We start from the raw sequence: 16,758 nt of genomic DNA, 5'->3' as shown, positions 1-16,758 counted from the left end.
TTTTCAGAGTTGTTTGTGGCGCTATTTCACATTTATTTTCATAATGAAATTAAAAGTGTCCGGTTTCTTTGTCGATATTATGCTAGAAAAACATCACTGCTAGCAGCCTTGGGCAAGTTAATTCTTCTTTATTATGGAACACATAAAGGATGCCAGGTTGATAAGTAAAGAATATGTCGGACACCCTTACTAATCTCATGTAAGAAAAAAAATAATTGTCAGGAATGTCGGATATTTCCTGACCTTTCACCAGTCACGGATCTTTTGAAGTTTCAATTAAAACCATCACAGGCAAGGTGGCCATTGACTTTCGGCAAGCACTCCCCCGAGGGCATGTGGTCAGCAGGTCTGGACAATAGACAGGACACGCCATGCCACCTTTGTTCACCACTGGGGCAGTGTTTAGAAGTTGATAGCGTGTAAATGGTTTGCTGTTAGCAGATATTGAAAAGGGCCGCTGGGAATTAATTATGAATTGGCGTCGAGGCAGACTGTTTGTTTGCGTCGTAACTGGGGTTTGTGGACCTGTCTGGCTGGGTTGTCAGAAATCGATGGTTATCAGAGGAAGGAAGAGGGCTGGGATTGACTGTCTCAGTGCTGTGACTTTTGAAGTCAAAAAAAAAAAAAAAAAAAAGAGGAAAGAAAAGAAAAGAAAAATATATATAGAAGAAGTTACGGTCACAGTAACATGACTAGTAAAGTTGGAAACAATTGATAAATGTGCAGAGAAGAAGGCAACGAAGATAAGATTGATTTGGCAGAAAAGGCCAGAAAGAAAAAGGACAAAATATTGGTTTAATGAGGTAAAGATTTTTTTTTCACTAACTTAAATGTGGAACATTTGACAGGTGCTTTGAGTGACATAACAGAAAATGAAATAAAAAAATGAAGTGAGTGCTTTAAGGGAACAAAAATACGAAGGAGAAAAGGCTTGAAGAATTGAAAATCCAAATAATATATCCACTTTCAGGTGTATTAAGTCATGCTTTTTGAGAAACTCTGTGTGATATTTGATCAAGATATTTGCCAAATGAAAAAAGAAAATGTCACAAGAGAAATGAAAATATCATGGAATCAAATTCGGTCTCAAAGAAAATGAAAAATGAAGTGAAACTCTAGAGAGCTGTTATAACAAAAAAACAAGGAAAGGAATTCTCATTGTTTGTATTTGAAAGTGTAAGGGGAAGTGAACTCTGAAACTGGATTCCCTAACGCTCCGCTGAAATAATTACCTCACCTTTTCTGACTTAACGCACTGTTATCTCAGGTGACAAAAATAAATGGGCGCCCCTAAAAAAATGCAAGGTGCAAAATTGTCCAAGACATCCTATTAGTTTTGCATGCTTGACTGTGTGTTAGACAGATAAAAGTGAAATATGTGTCAAAACTAAAAAGGTAGGCTATTATCACAAATGGTAATCTTGTTCCCCGAATATACAGAAACTTGGGAACTGATGAAAAGATTGATATTTTTTATGCATCGTTGTGTTTTGAACCACTATGGAAGTTTATGTTATTAGACGTATTGGGCAGCCTGAATGTGGTAGACTACTTTGCTTGCCCAGTGGTTGTTAATTAAATGTTTTGACACCTGTATTTAGCCTGTGACACGTGTTGAATAGCATTAATCTTACTCTCTCTCTCTTTCTTTCTCTTTCTCTCTGTATACATATATATGCTACATCCCCAGTCCTAATCTAGTCCACTTCCTAAGTGGCCCAGACCACATCTTAATTGTGTCTTTTGCGAGCTGCCATTTGTTAGTGTGTTATTTTAATTATCTAGGTTTTGCACAGATTATAGGAAAAGGTCTGCCCATTACTTTTTTATTGAGCTTATTTTGAAAATGTCTGCAATTTTCTTAAGGATAAGTTACATAGAAAAGTGTGAACTAATAGCAAAACTTTGGTATCATGCTAAAGTATCATTATTTGAGAATTTTTTTATGTTTAAAATAATACCAAATACAGTTGTTAAAACCTACACAAATGATGTCTGTCCTTTCACAGTAGTTTTCAGGCAACTTTTTTAATCAGGTACAGTGACTGTGAAAAGGTAGATCATACATTTCAGGTAGGTTTTGCTATTGATCATCCTGAAAATCATGGGTCAACATCTGGCCCTCAGCTTGGCCCAGACCATATTCTAAATGTGTCTTTGTATTTTAACAACATAATGGGCAAGTTAATTGGCCAAGTTAATTGGCCAAGCTGCCAGTTTGTTTGTATGGCATGTGCAGTTTTACAGGGGACATCTTAGACCAAGTTAACTGGTCATGTAATTTACAGGTAGGCTGCCAGTTTGTATGGCATGTGTAATTCAGGCCAGAGCCTAATGTATTCCACTTCCTAAGTGGCCCAATCCACATCCCAATTAAGACCTGGCCTAGATCACGTCTCAGTAGGGTCGTTGCATTGTTAACAGCATAATGGGCAAGGTAATTGGCCAGGTTGATTGTCCAAGCTGCAAGTTTGTTTGTATGACATGTACAATTAAATAGGAGATGTCATAGATCAAGGCACATATCATGATATTACTGAACAAAGGTAGGCTATATGAGGGAAGGCCTGTGTGAGAGTCCTCATTTCCTCTATGGACAAGTTTCAAGCACCATGGCAGAGACACAGTATGAAACTTTCCATAAACTCCTGGATCAGCATTTGGCAACTATAAATGAGAGCAGGCGTCAAAAATATTTGATAACACAAGAAATGTATGAAAAGATCGTTTCTACTGTACAAGTAAAAAGCGGTGAAAAGAGTCAGTATGGAGCAACTTTTAAGTTCTGGTGTAAGACAAACTTTAAAATAGAAGAAATTGGCCAGAGAAAAATTCTCTACTGCATAAAAACATCTCGTCCAGTGGCAACTAAAGAGGATTTGTTCCACGTACTGGCTAATTGTCACGAGAGAGTACAACATTCTGGTAGAGATAAGACTTTTGAGGAAGTGAAGAGAAATTACTCCTGGATTCCCCGAAGAGCGGTCAGCTTTTATCTCCAGACATGCCGAGAGTGCCACAGCAAAAAAGCATCCAAGACACCACAAGCTAGCAAAACTATTATCTCCTTGGGGTATTTATCAAGAATTCAGATTGACCTTATTGACATGACTAGTATGCCCGATGGCGAGTACAAATGGATCCTTTATGCCAAGGATCACTTCACGAAATTCAGTTGGGCATATGCACTAACCAGCAATAGAACAGACGAGGTTGCATCAAAATTGGTTGAACAGTTCTGTTTCTTTGGCCCGCCTATGGTGCTTCAGTCAGATCATGGTCAAGAATTCACAGCTAGTGTTATAAAGGATCTGGCAGAAATGTGTCCAGGGCTCGTCGTAATGAATGATTGTCCATGCCACCCCGAAAGCCAAGGTTGCGTAGACTGTGGGGATGGAGACTTCCAGATTGAGTTAGGAAAGTGGATGGAGCAACACCAAGAGGGGTGGACAAAAGGTCTGAAGTTTGTCGTTCATGGCATCAACACCGCCATTGCTGGTGCAACTGGCAAGACACCTTTCGAGTTGGTATTTGGGCAGGCTCCCAGACATAACTTTCATCTACTTGAGACTCTACAGTCTCAAGGATTGGTCCGAGAGGAAGATGACGACTCGTGTCTCTTCTCAAGTGATGATCAGGCCACTGGATGCTCTGTTGTAAAATCTGAACCTATGTCGTCATTTGACCTGGAAGTGTGGACCTGTGCTCATACTCCATTAACAGTGCCAGAATTACCAACAGTAAAAACTGAAATGATAGTTCCAACTTCGTCATTTGACCTGGAAGTGGCGGCTGATCATACTCCATCAACAGTGCCAGAATTACCAACATTAAAAACTGAAATGATAGCCTCATCTGTGCCAGAGACTACAGCTGATGGGTATGATGAAGAAATGCCCCCTGCCAAACTACGCAAAATTGGAACTCCTAAGTATCTGTCTACTGCAAGTTGACAACAAGAAAGACTGACACTGCAGTACCTGTTTTGTCAATAGCAGGCTCTTTTTTGTAACTATTTTAAATAACACTCACTAATTATTTTAAACTACAAGTTGTGCAAATTTCTAAATTTTGAATCATAGAAAAAGGTCTTTATGATGTACCATTTTCTCTGACTCAGGTATTTATAGCTAAGCTTTGTATTCTTATTTTAAAGAAACAATCCAAAGTGGATACCAAACTTTACAAACAATATAATTTGAAATAAGAAAAAAAACTTAAAAGCTTTCAGATTGATGCCGAATATTAGTATGGTATTAAAAGATACATTTGAGGCCTTATTATTTTTGAAAATGTGTTGTATTCTAATGAATCCACTTTATCAGTGTTATAGAGTGATATAAATAAAAAATATTCTATAACTTGGTTCAGTGAGTTTTTTAGCTGCTCGAAAGAAGTTCTCCTTCAAAGTGCTTGGTTACTAAATACATGTGCCTGCAAATATTACAAAGTTTTGCTGTTAATTTACTTTTTGTAATTTATCCTGAAAAATAATGCAGATATTTTCCAAAAGCTGAACAAAATATTAATGGGGAGACTTTTTCCTATAATCTGTACAAAAAGATAATTTACACCCCATTTCCATGATTAGATCGACCTACTTTAGATCGACCTAACTCCCTGGGGGTTCACGCTAAATAGCTGTCAGCCGGGCAGACACGAAAGTTAATTACCCCCTTACAGCTTGTAGTAGGCGGGACGGACATTTAAGTCGGATTATCTGAAAGTAATCTAGTGAGACTCCCCGCGGGGATAGATCGATCTAAAATCTGTGGGAATAGAGCCTTAGATAACACACAAATAAAAGGAAGTTAGCCTTTTGTTTAACATTCTTTTATTAAATGTTTTACTTACTAAATTAATCTACATGCCTTTTTTTTTAAAACATTTATGCAATTATCTTTATAGGTATCATCCTCGGATGTATTTTACAAATTACATATAATGCATACAGTTGTAATATTTCATTTGCCACACTTGCAAGTATCATATATGTCCCTTGATCTAAGACATCCCCTATATAATTACATATGCCATACAAACAAACTGTCAGCTTGGGTAATTACTGTAACTTGGTCAATTTACTTGCCCATTATATTACATATTTATACAATATATTTAGCGAGTGACTGCTGGAATGCAGGCACAGGGTGCTGGGTCTGAAGCCATGTCCCATAGCATTATGATCACTTTATCACCCTGAAAGTCACATCTATTACCTGTGATTTGTCTTTTAAAACTCATAAGGGAGGCAAATAATCTATTCTTGAAAATCATATGATATTCTACCCTATCAAATGTGCTTCTTTTAACCCTTTGATGCATGTATTTTGATCCTTTTTGCCGTTCTTTGGCAAACCTTGTTCCCTCTTAAGTGATGACTGCCTGACCTCTCTCATCATTTGAGCGTTTCAAAAGTTCATACGTCGAGTTCATACAGCTTGAATGAATATCCACGTGTCACATGTTCCCTGTGTCCTCGTGTCGTTTTTGCGTGCCTGTCACCTGGACAGGCGATAGTGACACCTGTATTTGATGTCATGAAACTTGGGAGGTGACACCTGTCATTGTAACACCTGTTAAAAGAAGTGACGGGAGGTGAAGGAAAGTGCTCTTGAACTGTGCTCTCTGTTTAGTTAGAGAAGGTAATTATTATTGCAAGTTTTCACTTTTATATAAGTGAAGGATATGGTTGTATATATGGAAGAGGTTTTTAAAGAATTAGGAAAATTACTGAAAATGTTTTTTATGCTATGGTCAGATGATGCAGACCTTGAGAGCTTTTGGCCTAAAAATATTTGGTGAACAAAATGCTATTTAAAGTAAGGTTTTTTTGTGCAAATGTTTATCTTGTGGTATGGGACATAGCTTTAATTTTAAAAGATTATTTTCCCTTGTTGAGTTTTGCAAATTTAAAAATTTAACAAAGAAGGGAAATTAATTTGATACATCTTGATTTGTTAGAATTTCAAAAAATTTCCTGGAGTTGCATGAAATAATTGAATTCAGATAATTTTGATAGATTGGAGAAATTTCTAACACCTTACCTATGCCAGTATTTCTATTTTGAAAGTATATCATTTGAATTACCTTTTAGTAATACATAGAAACATGCATTCTACCATGAACTCAGCTTGCCTTCAGAACTTTCAAATTATATGTAGATCTTTAATTATTGTAAAACTTTTTTGTGTATATCTCTAACGTAACATAGTTTTTTGAATACACTTGACCAAATTTGTTCAGATTTTGTGACTTCTAAGCACTGGGGGAAACTATCTTGTGTCACTCAGTTCCACAATTCAGTATTGTGATAGTATCACTTCTACGCCTAAGTAACAAATTGGCAGTTCCCATCATGTCTTACTACACGCAACGGTTAAAGCACAAGTAACATGCATAAGCTGGGGTAGCGCTTAGCCTAGCAATTTATTTCGCTTAGCCAAATCACTACTTTTTCATTACTTATAACACAAAATGGTTTAAATTTGACTTAAACAAGTCAAATAAACCCTTTTTGTTTAACCAGGTTAATCAGTTTTAGGATTTGGTTAAACTGGCGAGTGCTAGCGCTACCCCAGATAAGCACAAGCTTTACCCATGAGTACTCAAAAATAGGGCAACTGATGCAAGACTGACTGATGCAAGCTGTAGAATAGGGACGGAGGGTGGACAGGACAGTGACCCAAAATGAGGATGAATTAATATGGGTACTTACTAAATACACCAGTAACTCAGGTACTTATAGCACCAGGTAAGGGTATTCACAGTGGTAAGTGTATCTATAGGTGAGGGTCAATTTGTCATTGTGATTTGACATTTTCCTATTGTCACTGGTCTCCAGGTCCAGCCAGCCGTCCCCTGTGGCAGGTGCATATGTGATCAATTGAGATTGATGGTAGGAGGTTTCTTTTTTTTTTCGAGATGTGGATGGAAGAACATGCTTCTGCATCTGAGTTTAAAAACCTTCATTCATATTAGAACAGTTACTATATTTGTAGTGGACATGAGATTAAAAACCTTGCATCCTCAGACGATCAGATTGCAAAGTAGTTTTGTAAAGTTGGTAATCTATTTGCCTAGATGTTGCTAGTTAAAGGGCTTTTATGGTTGGAGATTGTTTTGTTGTGATCTACACTTTGTGTTTACTCGTATCTTTTTTGTATGATTTCTTGTCGTGTTTTATGAAACATTTACTACTGCATCATTTACTACAGTAACTATAACATTTAGTTTCGATTCAAGACTTTTGGATTCTTTAATTTTTGTTTTATTCCGACTTTTCGGTACTTTGGTCTATGAAACACGTGATAAGTAAACATGATAATAATCACGTATGAAACTGAAACGAAATGCAAGTATTTTTTTGTGCAAGGATAGGAAAAAAACCTAGCAATTACCTTAAAGCAGACCTAATAACATCATTCCAGCAGTGTAAGCTAATGCCTGTTATATTTTAAATGATAGATCAGAACAACATATTCTGACAGATTTCATGTTGTTAGGCTAAGTGCATTATTTATAGAATGTGATATTTTGTTTGAAATTTGTGTGCCTTTTATAGTCTGTTGAATAATTTAATGCCAGAATTGCGTGCAGAGTACCAAAGCAATAAATCATATTCTTAACATTGGATCTTCTTGTCGTATCTCTCTGACGTGATCTGTTTGCGTTGGGATAGGGGTGGGGAGTTGAGGTAGATAGGACAAACGTGTCTTGCAGAGACGAGGAGTTAAGATGGTCCGGATTTGATGAAATTTATGTTAACCACTTCATGGTGCATTCTTTATTAAATTGATTCAGGTTATTTAGAGTTTAGTTGGAATCTGGTATAATCGCCTGATGTGAAAGCTTGAAAAAAGTTTCAAAGGAGATATTGTAAAAATATTGGAGAAAGTGTGATATATAGAAGTCAACTTGCATTTTGCTGGTTAATTTGATGTCTCCCTAGGGATCTCTCTCTCTCTCTCTCTCCCTCTCTCTCTCTCTCTCTCTCTCTCTCTCTCAGAGTTTGCACCATATTATGGCAGATGACAGCGGTCAGACAGTCAACTACAGAAAAAAAAGTTCTACTACTTTTTTTTATAATTTGTTTATGTAATTCCTCATTCCTCCAGCTCTCCCCGTTTCTCCTGTCTTTCAAATAATAAAAATTTATTCAATTATTTCAAATTACTAGATGATTCATTCTGAATGCGGCTAGGTTTGGAATTCACAAAATATTTTTCACAAAATTGACAGTCATTTCTATTCACACCGCTGAATTTGTGTCTCTTTAACTTATCTTTAGCTCGGGGCCTTATGACACATAATATATGTCTTTTTTTTTGTGTGTATGTAATTTAATTCTTGTAATAACATATCAACAACCACCGAGAACAAGCTAGGGGGGGCCTGTACCTTGGGTGTTTGTGTGTCGTAGTCATAGTTTCCATAATATGTGTAATACCAGCTGAATGCTGGGATACTCGGGAGATGTATCTGAGAGGCGTAAATGCTTGGCAGTGACAACGAGTGAACGTGTTGTAAGTGAGATAAGGGGGTATGCCACAAGTGAACATTTGAGTGACGACAGTGATGTCTAAATTTGGTGTAATATTTGCACAATTTTTGCATGCCCCATTATTTTTGCTGTTATATACTAAAGTAAGCTGCAGTATGGAAAGAAATTAACAGGAATTAAGAATAAATATACATATTTATGACAGTTATGCAAATATTACACAAAAATTGCGTTACTGACTAGACTCAAATGATCACTTTTTTGTGTAACGACCCAAGAAGTAGCTTCTAAATGATAATACCTCTTTGAAGATCTGTAACTGTTTGTTTTTCTAACTAATCATTGTATTTTAATTGAAACACTTAATTAGGAATGAAAGTAATGTAAGTTTAGAAAAAAAAATGTGTACACGTTATATTTTTTCTGGACGTTTGTTTCTCTTTCTGGTTGGTCGGTTGCATTCATATCTGTGGAAACAAAACAGTGGTAAAATAAGGAACTGACATGTAATGATGGATACGATCACTCCTCTATACATTGATTTTTACCTGCCCACTGAACCGGAACTCATGTAGTGTGTACAGATATCCTAATAGGCAGATGTTATGCTGAATAGACTTAACATTTTTGTTGTGGAGACCACACAAATCAACATGTTCCACTGGAAGCGGCTGAGATAAATTATTCCGTTTTGATTGGGGAACTTAATCTCATGGTAACATCGAAGGGTTGTCACATGTCAAAGCCGTCAGTTTTTTTCCCGTGTTCATTTGGTTATTACATCTATAATTTGTTAATACTGGAATTACACTTTATAACAAAACGTATATATATATTTTTAAAATCTGGAAAATGATCTATAATAAAGTGGATTGGCACCTCTTAAAATACTTATTCAGTTTTATTTAATTTTGCTGAAAAAAAAAAAAAAAAAAACGAACTGAATAATTAATGGTATATGACTAGAAGGTAAAGTTACTGCATAGGAGAACCGTTCTTGGGTGAGTTTAATACACTTCAGTTTATATTGGAAGAGAGAAATGTAAACCCATTTCCAGTTAAGAAGAGGTGTTTGATATAAACAATTCCTAAAACATTTAGTGCGCTAAAAATTTGCCTACTGGTGAAAAGAAAAGTATACCAGTGGAAACTAGGCAGGGCGCAGGAAAATGAGACCAATTTAAACTAACTGGTATGAGAAAGGGTGGTGTCTTTATCAGTGCGATTGCTATGCTCTGGCTCTTCAATATAGACAGAAGAAAGGTAAGGACTGGGTTGATATAGGATAAACACAAAAAAATGTCACTTGAGGACTAAAACTGCTAGACGAGAAATTTATTGTAAGCAGCTTAAGAATTACAGAGAGGTCCTGCTCTCTTTCAGACTATTCGATGTTTTATCAGTTCGTTCAACTGCTGTTGCTGTATTTTAGGTCAATTTCCAGTTGAAGTTGCCTGGTGTGATTAAGGAGATAATGGCTTCTTTCTTATAATAGATATGATCATAAATCCTGCCTTTCACAATGCATGTCGAGCTTAAATTGAGCTGGAATTGTAAACCTATTTGGCATACTTGATGATAATCCCCGTCGTGTTTAATAGATGTATGGATTTGTAGTTCTATTCAAAAGACAACTGGATATGTAGAGACAGGAATGTTAGTGAACTCCACGGCGATTGTCCTGGGTCGTGAGTGGGTGGGATTGAATAGAAATGTTGCAGATGAAGGGAAAAAACGGACGGAGCTTCAAGGAAAGAGGTAGAAGACGTTGATGGATGGCGGAGCGAAAACTGCTCTGTAGGGTAAGAATGGGCGGTTTGTTTAGACTGCAGACTGTGTGTGTGAGGAGAGAAAGGTGTGGAATTAAGGAAGGTTGAAGAAAGAAAGATGGAGAGAGAGTGAGATGGAGAGCAGGAGAGAGAGAGAGAGAGAGAGAGAGAGAGAGAGAGAGAGAGACAGGCAGGAGGAATAATTTTAAAGCAAGTTTACAAGGGAACAAGTGTGTTTTTGAGGGATTGAAGAAGAGAGTAAAAAAATGGGGCAAAAGCATATTGACTGATGCTGAAAAAATGAAACTCTTATGATATGGAGAAATATTGTATACAAGGAGCAGGAACCAGAATACATAACAAATGTATATGGATATTAGAAAAAAAAAAGCAGAAGTTGAGAAAGATGTCCATTATTTGTTACGAATAAAGCTGAGAAAATATGAGACTCATAACAAAAATGCGATTTATTTTTCCAGTTTTGATCCATCTGTCCATCCTCGATCGCCATGGCTCCCGTACGACAGTTTGCTCGGAGCCAGTCCAAGTCCTACCGAGGAATGTCAGCGAGAACTCTACCCTTCAGAAAGATCTGTAAGTATCATTGTCTTTCACTTACACTTATTTATCAAAAAAATGGACTCATATAGGACTTTAGCCTGAAAATTGAGCTTAACTTTTTAAGGTCAAGAATTTGGTCTGCTTTTATTCATTTTAATTTTATTCCACTTAGATAAATAATTATAGGTCTGAAACATGAAACCAAGTATTTTCTTGTCCAAAAACAGGCTTAGTATTAAATTTGATTGCATGGACAATCATTGGTTTGTTTGGGGGTCAGATTGCAGGGAAATTTTAGACCAAAAAGTTTAGACCAATTAATGGGCTTGAGTTCTTATGTGAAACAGGCCCTAGGCCCCCTGGTTTCAAAAAACAAAAGTTCAAGTCAGGTTCCCTGGCTAAGAACTTAATTACCAGGGTTACATGGTCACATGGGTACAACTTAACCTATCAGGAGCAGTGTAACAACACTCTCCCAGAAATCCTAGTCAACTAAGCCAGTGAACTAATTTAAGTTTTTTTTTTTTTTTTGGTGTGTGTGTGTGTGTGAAATTAGGGTCAGTTATTGCAGATAGGTCCACCCTTCTCAGTTTGACTATTCCTTTAAGTTTTGACTGATAAAGCTGATCAGAAGCTGAGCTCATAGCAAAGTTGACTATATCTTCAATAAATTTGTTAAACAGAGAGCTGCATGTTGTGCTTATTGGTATTACTATTTACTGGTTGAGTTGGTCATAACCAGACAAACTTATATGAGGACTTCAGGAGAACCCACTTGTCCTCAGTGTGAATGCGACCTAAGAGCGGTCGGTTCAATTCATGCCCTCTTCAGGTCACAGTCTCTCGAAATTTAAAGGGTCTTGAGAGCGTAGGCAAGCTTTTGTTGTTTCTGATTGTTGTTTCTTAGCTGTTTTCCATGCCACTGATAGCCTGGGGTACTTGTTAAGTTGGATACTGTGTGCCATCTCCCGAACCCCCCTCCTTATATCAAAATAAATGAATAGAGTTTCTGCATGTTGAAATGACTTACTATCTCCCTCTTTCCTTGTATAAATGATTCTAAGATAATTTGAAAGTATACATATATACATATATATTTAAACAGTATCACTTATCATAAAAATGCCATTATATCTCTACTAGGGTGCATTCCTAGAGATTTAGATCGATCCAGAGATTTAGATTTAGATCGACCTAACTCCCGGGGGGTTCACGCTAAATTGTAGTTAGTTGAGCGTGCACCATAGTTAATTACCCCCTTACAGCTTTTAGTAGGCAGGACAGACGTTTAAGCTGGTTAAGCTGACTGTGAATGAGTGAGACTCCCTTCGGGGATAGATCGATCTAAAACCTATGGAAATGGGGTCTAAGATTTATTACTGTGGCATTATAGTCTTGTATGGAGTATGTTTTTGAACTTAGTACAGCAGTCCATGCATTGCTAGTGCCCTGTTCTTATTAGTTTGAAATTCACAAAACAAGTGGGAGCTTTAATAAATACAGGCTTGTTGGTTTGGTTAATTGTGCTACCCATGGCTGTTTGTCCGTTGGGTCTGTATGTATGCTCTCCTGATTGGATGGTACGAGGTATAGTTTTCCCTGTTAGACGTGCAAACAGAGGATTGTATAGGCTTACTGTATCGCAGGCAGTAACTGTAAACATGAGGGCCTTCTCGGAGCCTTTGATAGGGACTTGCTCGGCTTATGTTTTTAGTGACACCGTGACCGAGGTTAACGACAGGTTATTGTAGGGACTCTGTAATATTTAACTTCACAAAATTGCTCTTTTGGATTTAATTGTTTTCATTTGAACTGTAATGTTTATTCATAGTGGAACAAGCATGATGAATCACTTTCTGTTTATGTCTTTGTGCATCTGTATCCTTTTTACATTCTACCTTAAATTACACCACTCCCTTAAAAGATCTCTCACTGAAGATACAAAATAACAAGAATATGGCCCAATTTTTCAAATGTATTTTAAACCTCTCTCTTATTTTTGTAACCTCCATGATTATAATGTGCTAAAAAAGGAAAAAGCACAGATTGTTTGACACATATCCTAGAAGGGGTATCTCCCCCCCCCCTCCCCCCCCCCCCAACCTCCAAACAAGCCCCTTTTACCACAGACGAGCTCTGTACAGAAATGCCCAAATTGCCCCCTCTCTAATTCCAACCTCTTCCCACCCTAGTTCACCCCCACCCTCTATACTGTCCTCGACTCCCCCCTTCTTCCTTTTGTCGTCAACATTTTGTTTACAAACACCTCCTTGGCAACAGCACACGTGCAAACATCCCTTTGTTTCGATTCCTAAATGCACAGACAGGATGAATAGTTAGCTAGGTTAGAAAGGCGCGAATTTACTTCTTATACCTCAGTGGCGATGTCTGCAATGGAGAATTAAATAATGGGAGAAATGAAGTTCGGTTGTAAGGGTAATGGTGGTGCTTTTTTAGATTGATGCGTTATTTAGTGACTTGTTCCAGTATATTTATCTATTCAGTATTTGTGAATTTCAGTCTGTCAGAAAATATGTTCAGGGTGATATATAACCCAGACTTGCTTTTCGGTAATATTTGATAATGCAGTTCAGATATGGCTGAAAAGTTGATGTTTAACCATTAATGTTTAAGGTTGGTGGATAATTTAGGAAATATTTATAGATATTTGAGATCTGTTGGTAGCAGTTACATGTCATGTGGTTATATATAAAAACAGGAATTATATATCTGAGATAAAAAAAATAGTTTTAGAGATAAGATGAATTATTTTATTTAAGCATAGTTCTTAATATAAATTTTGATTTCTTCCATTTGAAAATTGGATGCTTGAAGCCAAACAGAAAGTAGGCTATTTCAGTTGCAGCTAAGCATGAAGTTAGTGTTTGTATTGTAAGGTTTTCTAAATTTGCTTTCAATGCTTTACAAGTAGCTTTAAACAAGATTATGCTGTTTTGAGGTGTGGATTAACTTTTTTCTTTGCGAGTGATTTATTGGGTTAGAAGTGATTTTCTGAAACTTGTTTTTTTTTATAACACATGTACACACGCACACACACACACACAGGTGTGTCTGCATTTGTGCATGCATGCATGCACACACACACACACGTGCACAAGCACATGCAAAGTACCACGTGTGTTATCTACACAGCATCACTCTGTATCACTCTTACAAATACGTGCATTCTCACATGCACACACTTTCGTTTCAGAATTCCAGTGACCCTAAATCACCTACCATTGTCACATCAATTAAACTGGGGAAAAAGAACACAGAGAATAGACTCACCTGTATTGTTGATAGTTATATCCTGTTGCCATGGCAATGGCCAAATATTTTTATGTTTGATGATAATTGATTGTGTATAATATTTCTATAATGGATTAGATAGGAAGAATGAGTGTCCTTTGATGATAGCTGGTTTTCTTCTCTTTTCATAAAAAAAATATAAATTTTGTATAACAAAAGCAGTATTCTGTCATCATTCATAGCTACTGGTATACATCTAAAATGGAACTTCTAAGGTGCAAATTTATTCAGCTGGGGTTGAATATTTTGTTTATAGTTTGGTTTCTGATATTTGCCCACTGCATAGAGTTCGAGGCCCAGTTGTGCCATAAAAAAATCACTTTCATCCTTGGTTTAATATATATATATATCGAGAGATGTTTTGGTTGAGTGGTTTCCAGCTTTTATTGTGAGATGACTAGGCAAAATGTTTGGTGATATTTTATGTGATATCATTCAACTTGAGTGTCTATTTTGGATCTGTTTGTTTGATTTTTTTTTCAGTCTGTATAGTGCCTTAGTATCGAAAACCCCACTATTAGGGTTGACCTGGTTGTTAATCAAAGTTTGAAATTTGCTTATTTCGTTTTGTTGCGTAATGTGACTCATCATTCTCAGTACTGTTTGTTATGAATGATGGGTGTTGGCCAAAATACAGAATAAATTTTTCATTCAAAGAATAATGTTTATGGAGGAAAATTTCATAAAGTACTTCAGGTTGAACTGTTTTTTTTATCTTCTCATTAAAAAAAAAGAAAAATAAATAATAGTAATAAATAATATATTTTATATGATAATTACATTATACCTTTAAATGACATGTATCTTAGATTGAAGATGATTGAGAATGTTCAAACATATTCAGGTTGAGCATGATTTTACATGTATGTAAGATGTATATGATTTTCAAGAGCAGATTGAGGCCGTCTTCTGGGCCTTTCAAAAGACGGTCAGATTTTCAAGTTTACATTGACGGGTATCTAATTTTTTTCTGTCAGAAGTTGGTCAAAAATGGAAGATGGATAAACAAAGATAATTTGGAAGACTGTCAGAAAATAACTCTAGGTCCGCCCCAGATTTTGCTGAAGTCATCCAAAATTCCATCGCTCTCTACTGTATTCCTTCAAGGTATCAGTCTACAACTAAAATATTATAATTGTAATATGAGGGGTCACTACATAACTCTCCGTTTCAAATTTTCTAACGGGTAAACTGAATTACATCAGTAAACACTCTGTTTTGAAATCAGAATTAGATTACAGTGTACTCTATGTAGAATAGGTGGCTAAAATTACGCCCATGAAATTTCCATCTGTTTTTCCGGAGAGTGAACCCATTGTGCTCAGTTTGTGTGCATATTTGCTACCTGTGATCGAGTTAGAACTTTACAAATACTCCAGAAAGTAGACTAACTTTTGACCTGTAGTGTTTGAAATCGAGAGAAATGATTATACAAACAAAACAACGGTCAGAGTTGAGCTGGCCCAATGCAACAGCGCATTAACGGTACAATGCCAGACGATGGGCAAACATTAAAGAAACAACCAGGCTGTTTTTATTACGCTGCGGGTTTCTTGTTCTTTTCCATTTCATTTGAGCAAGCCTCTGGATATATATGTAAGTGATAACTGAAGAATAAGAATGTTTTATTACAGAAAGCTGCCACATATATGGTGTGTTTGTATGGCACAAATTTGCTTTTGCATTAAAAATGCCTAAAACATTTTAAAGAAACTAGTTGAGAAAGGAGAAAAGATGGTTTGAAATAAAAAGAAAATGACTTGTATTTTAGTTTTAGGATAGGTATGGGGACTGAACTGAGGTTAATGACCCTATGACAAGTTTTTGCCAACTCTGCATTTCTTGTAATGTGACCTTGTACTGTTTGTCATACAGAGGACAATAGAAATATACCTTGGAAAAAAAGAAAGAAAAAGAATCAGTGGTCATACAGGGCATAAAATAAACAAATAACTCTTAAATCTGACAATTCTGGACAATAACTTTTGTAATGCTGAATTCAGTCTTTGGCATTTTCTTTTTTTTTTCACACAATTCTGGACAATAACCTTATAATGCAGAATCCAAAATCTTTGGCATTTTAATTTTTTTGCAAGTTGACCTCAAGCAAAGATCTACAACCGCAGGGTTAAGAAATGAACGGATTATCACAGTGCTACATGGGTCATGTTTTTACAACGATAAATCTTTTCACTGGAATTTTTTTCCTCCTGAGTAAGCGACAAGTCGGAGACATATAGTGTAGAGATGCCTTCAGGGAATGAATGACGCTAAAAAACCACCAATCAAATCCAGCCTTACATCTTCTACATCATTGCCCAGCTATTATCTGAAGTCTCAATGGAATCATTGCCAGGGCGAAGAAGCATTTTATCCAGATGTAATACAATAGAAAAGCCTGTTAATTAGTAGGGCAAATTTGTGGTTTTCGTACAAATGATATCAGAGCGTCTGCAACTTATAGCTCCCCCGCAGCAAGGTATAGGACACAATTCTCTCTGTCAGTAGCTTACACATTGCTTCACTGTTACAATAATGATTCATCGTGACCTGACCTGGAAGGATTAGGCAGGGATGAAATTTTTTCGACTATCGGCAGATTTCCGACTTTTT

At 36.5% G+C, this 16,758-nt stretch overlaps 1 protein-coding gene across 1 annotated transcript in view; it reads left to right on the top strand.

Moving 5' to 3' along the window:
* The window catches only part of LOC106163191 (polycystin-1-like protein 1), a 128,799-nt gene that overhangs the window by 58,990 nt on the left and 53,051 nt on the right, over window positions 1-16,758 (top strand). The window contains exon 30 of the mRNA XM_087013793.1: window positions 10,752-10,866. Coding sequence (XP_086869919.1) covers window positions 10,752-10,866 — 115 coding nt within the window. The remainder of the gene's footprint in view (window positions 1-10,751; window positions 10,867-16,758) is intronic.

Source organism: Lingula anatina, chromosome 5 (genome assembly GCF_051362555.1).
Source record: "Lingula anatina isolate TDL-2025a chromosome 5, LinAna3.0, whole genome shotgun sequence".
NCBI lineage: Eukaryota > Metazoa > Brachiopoda > Lingulata > Lingulida > Lingulidae > Lingula > Lingula anatina.
Note: the sequence above shows the minus strand (reverse complement) of the source record. Positions and strands in the feature narration are given on the sequence as shown.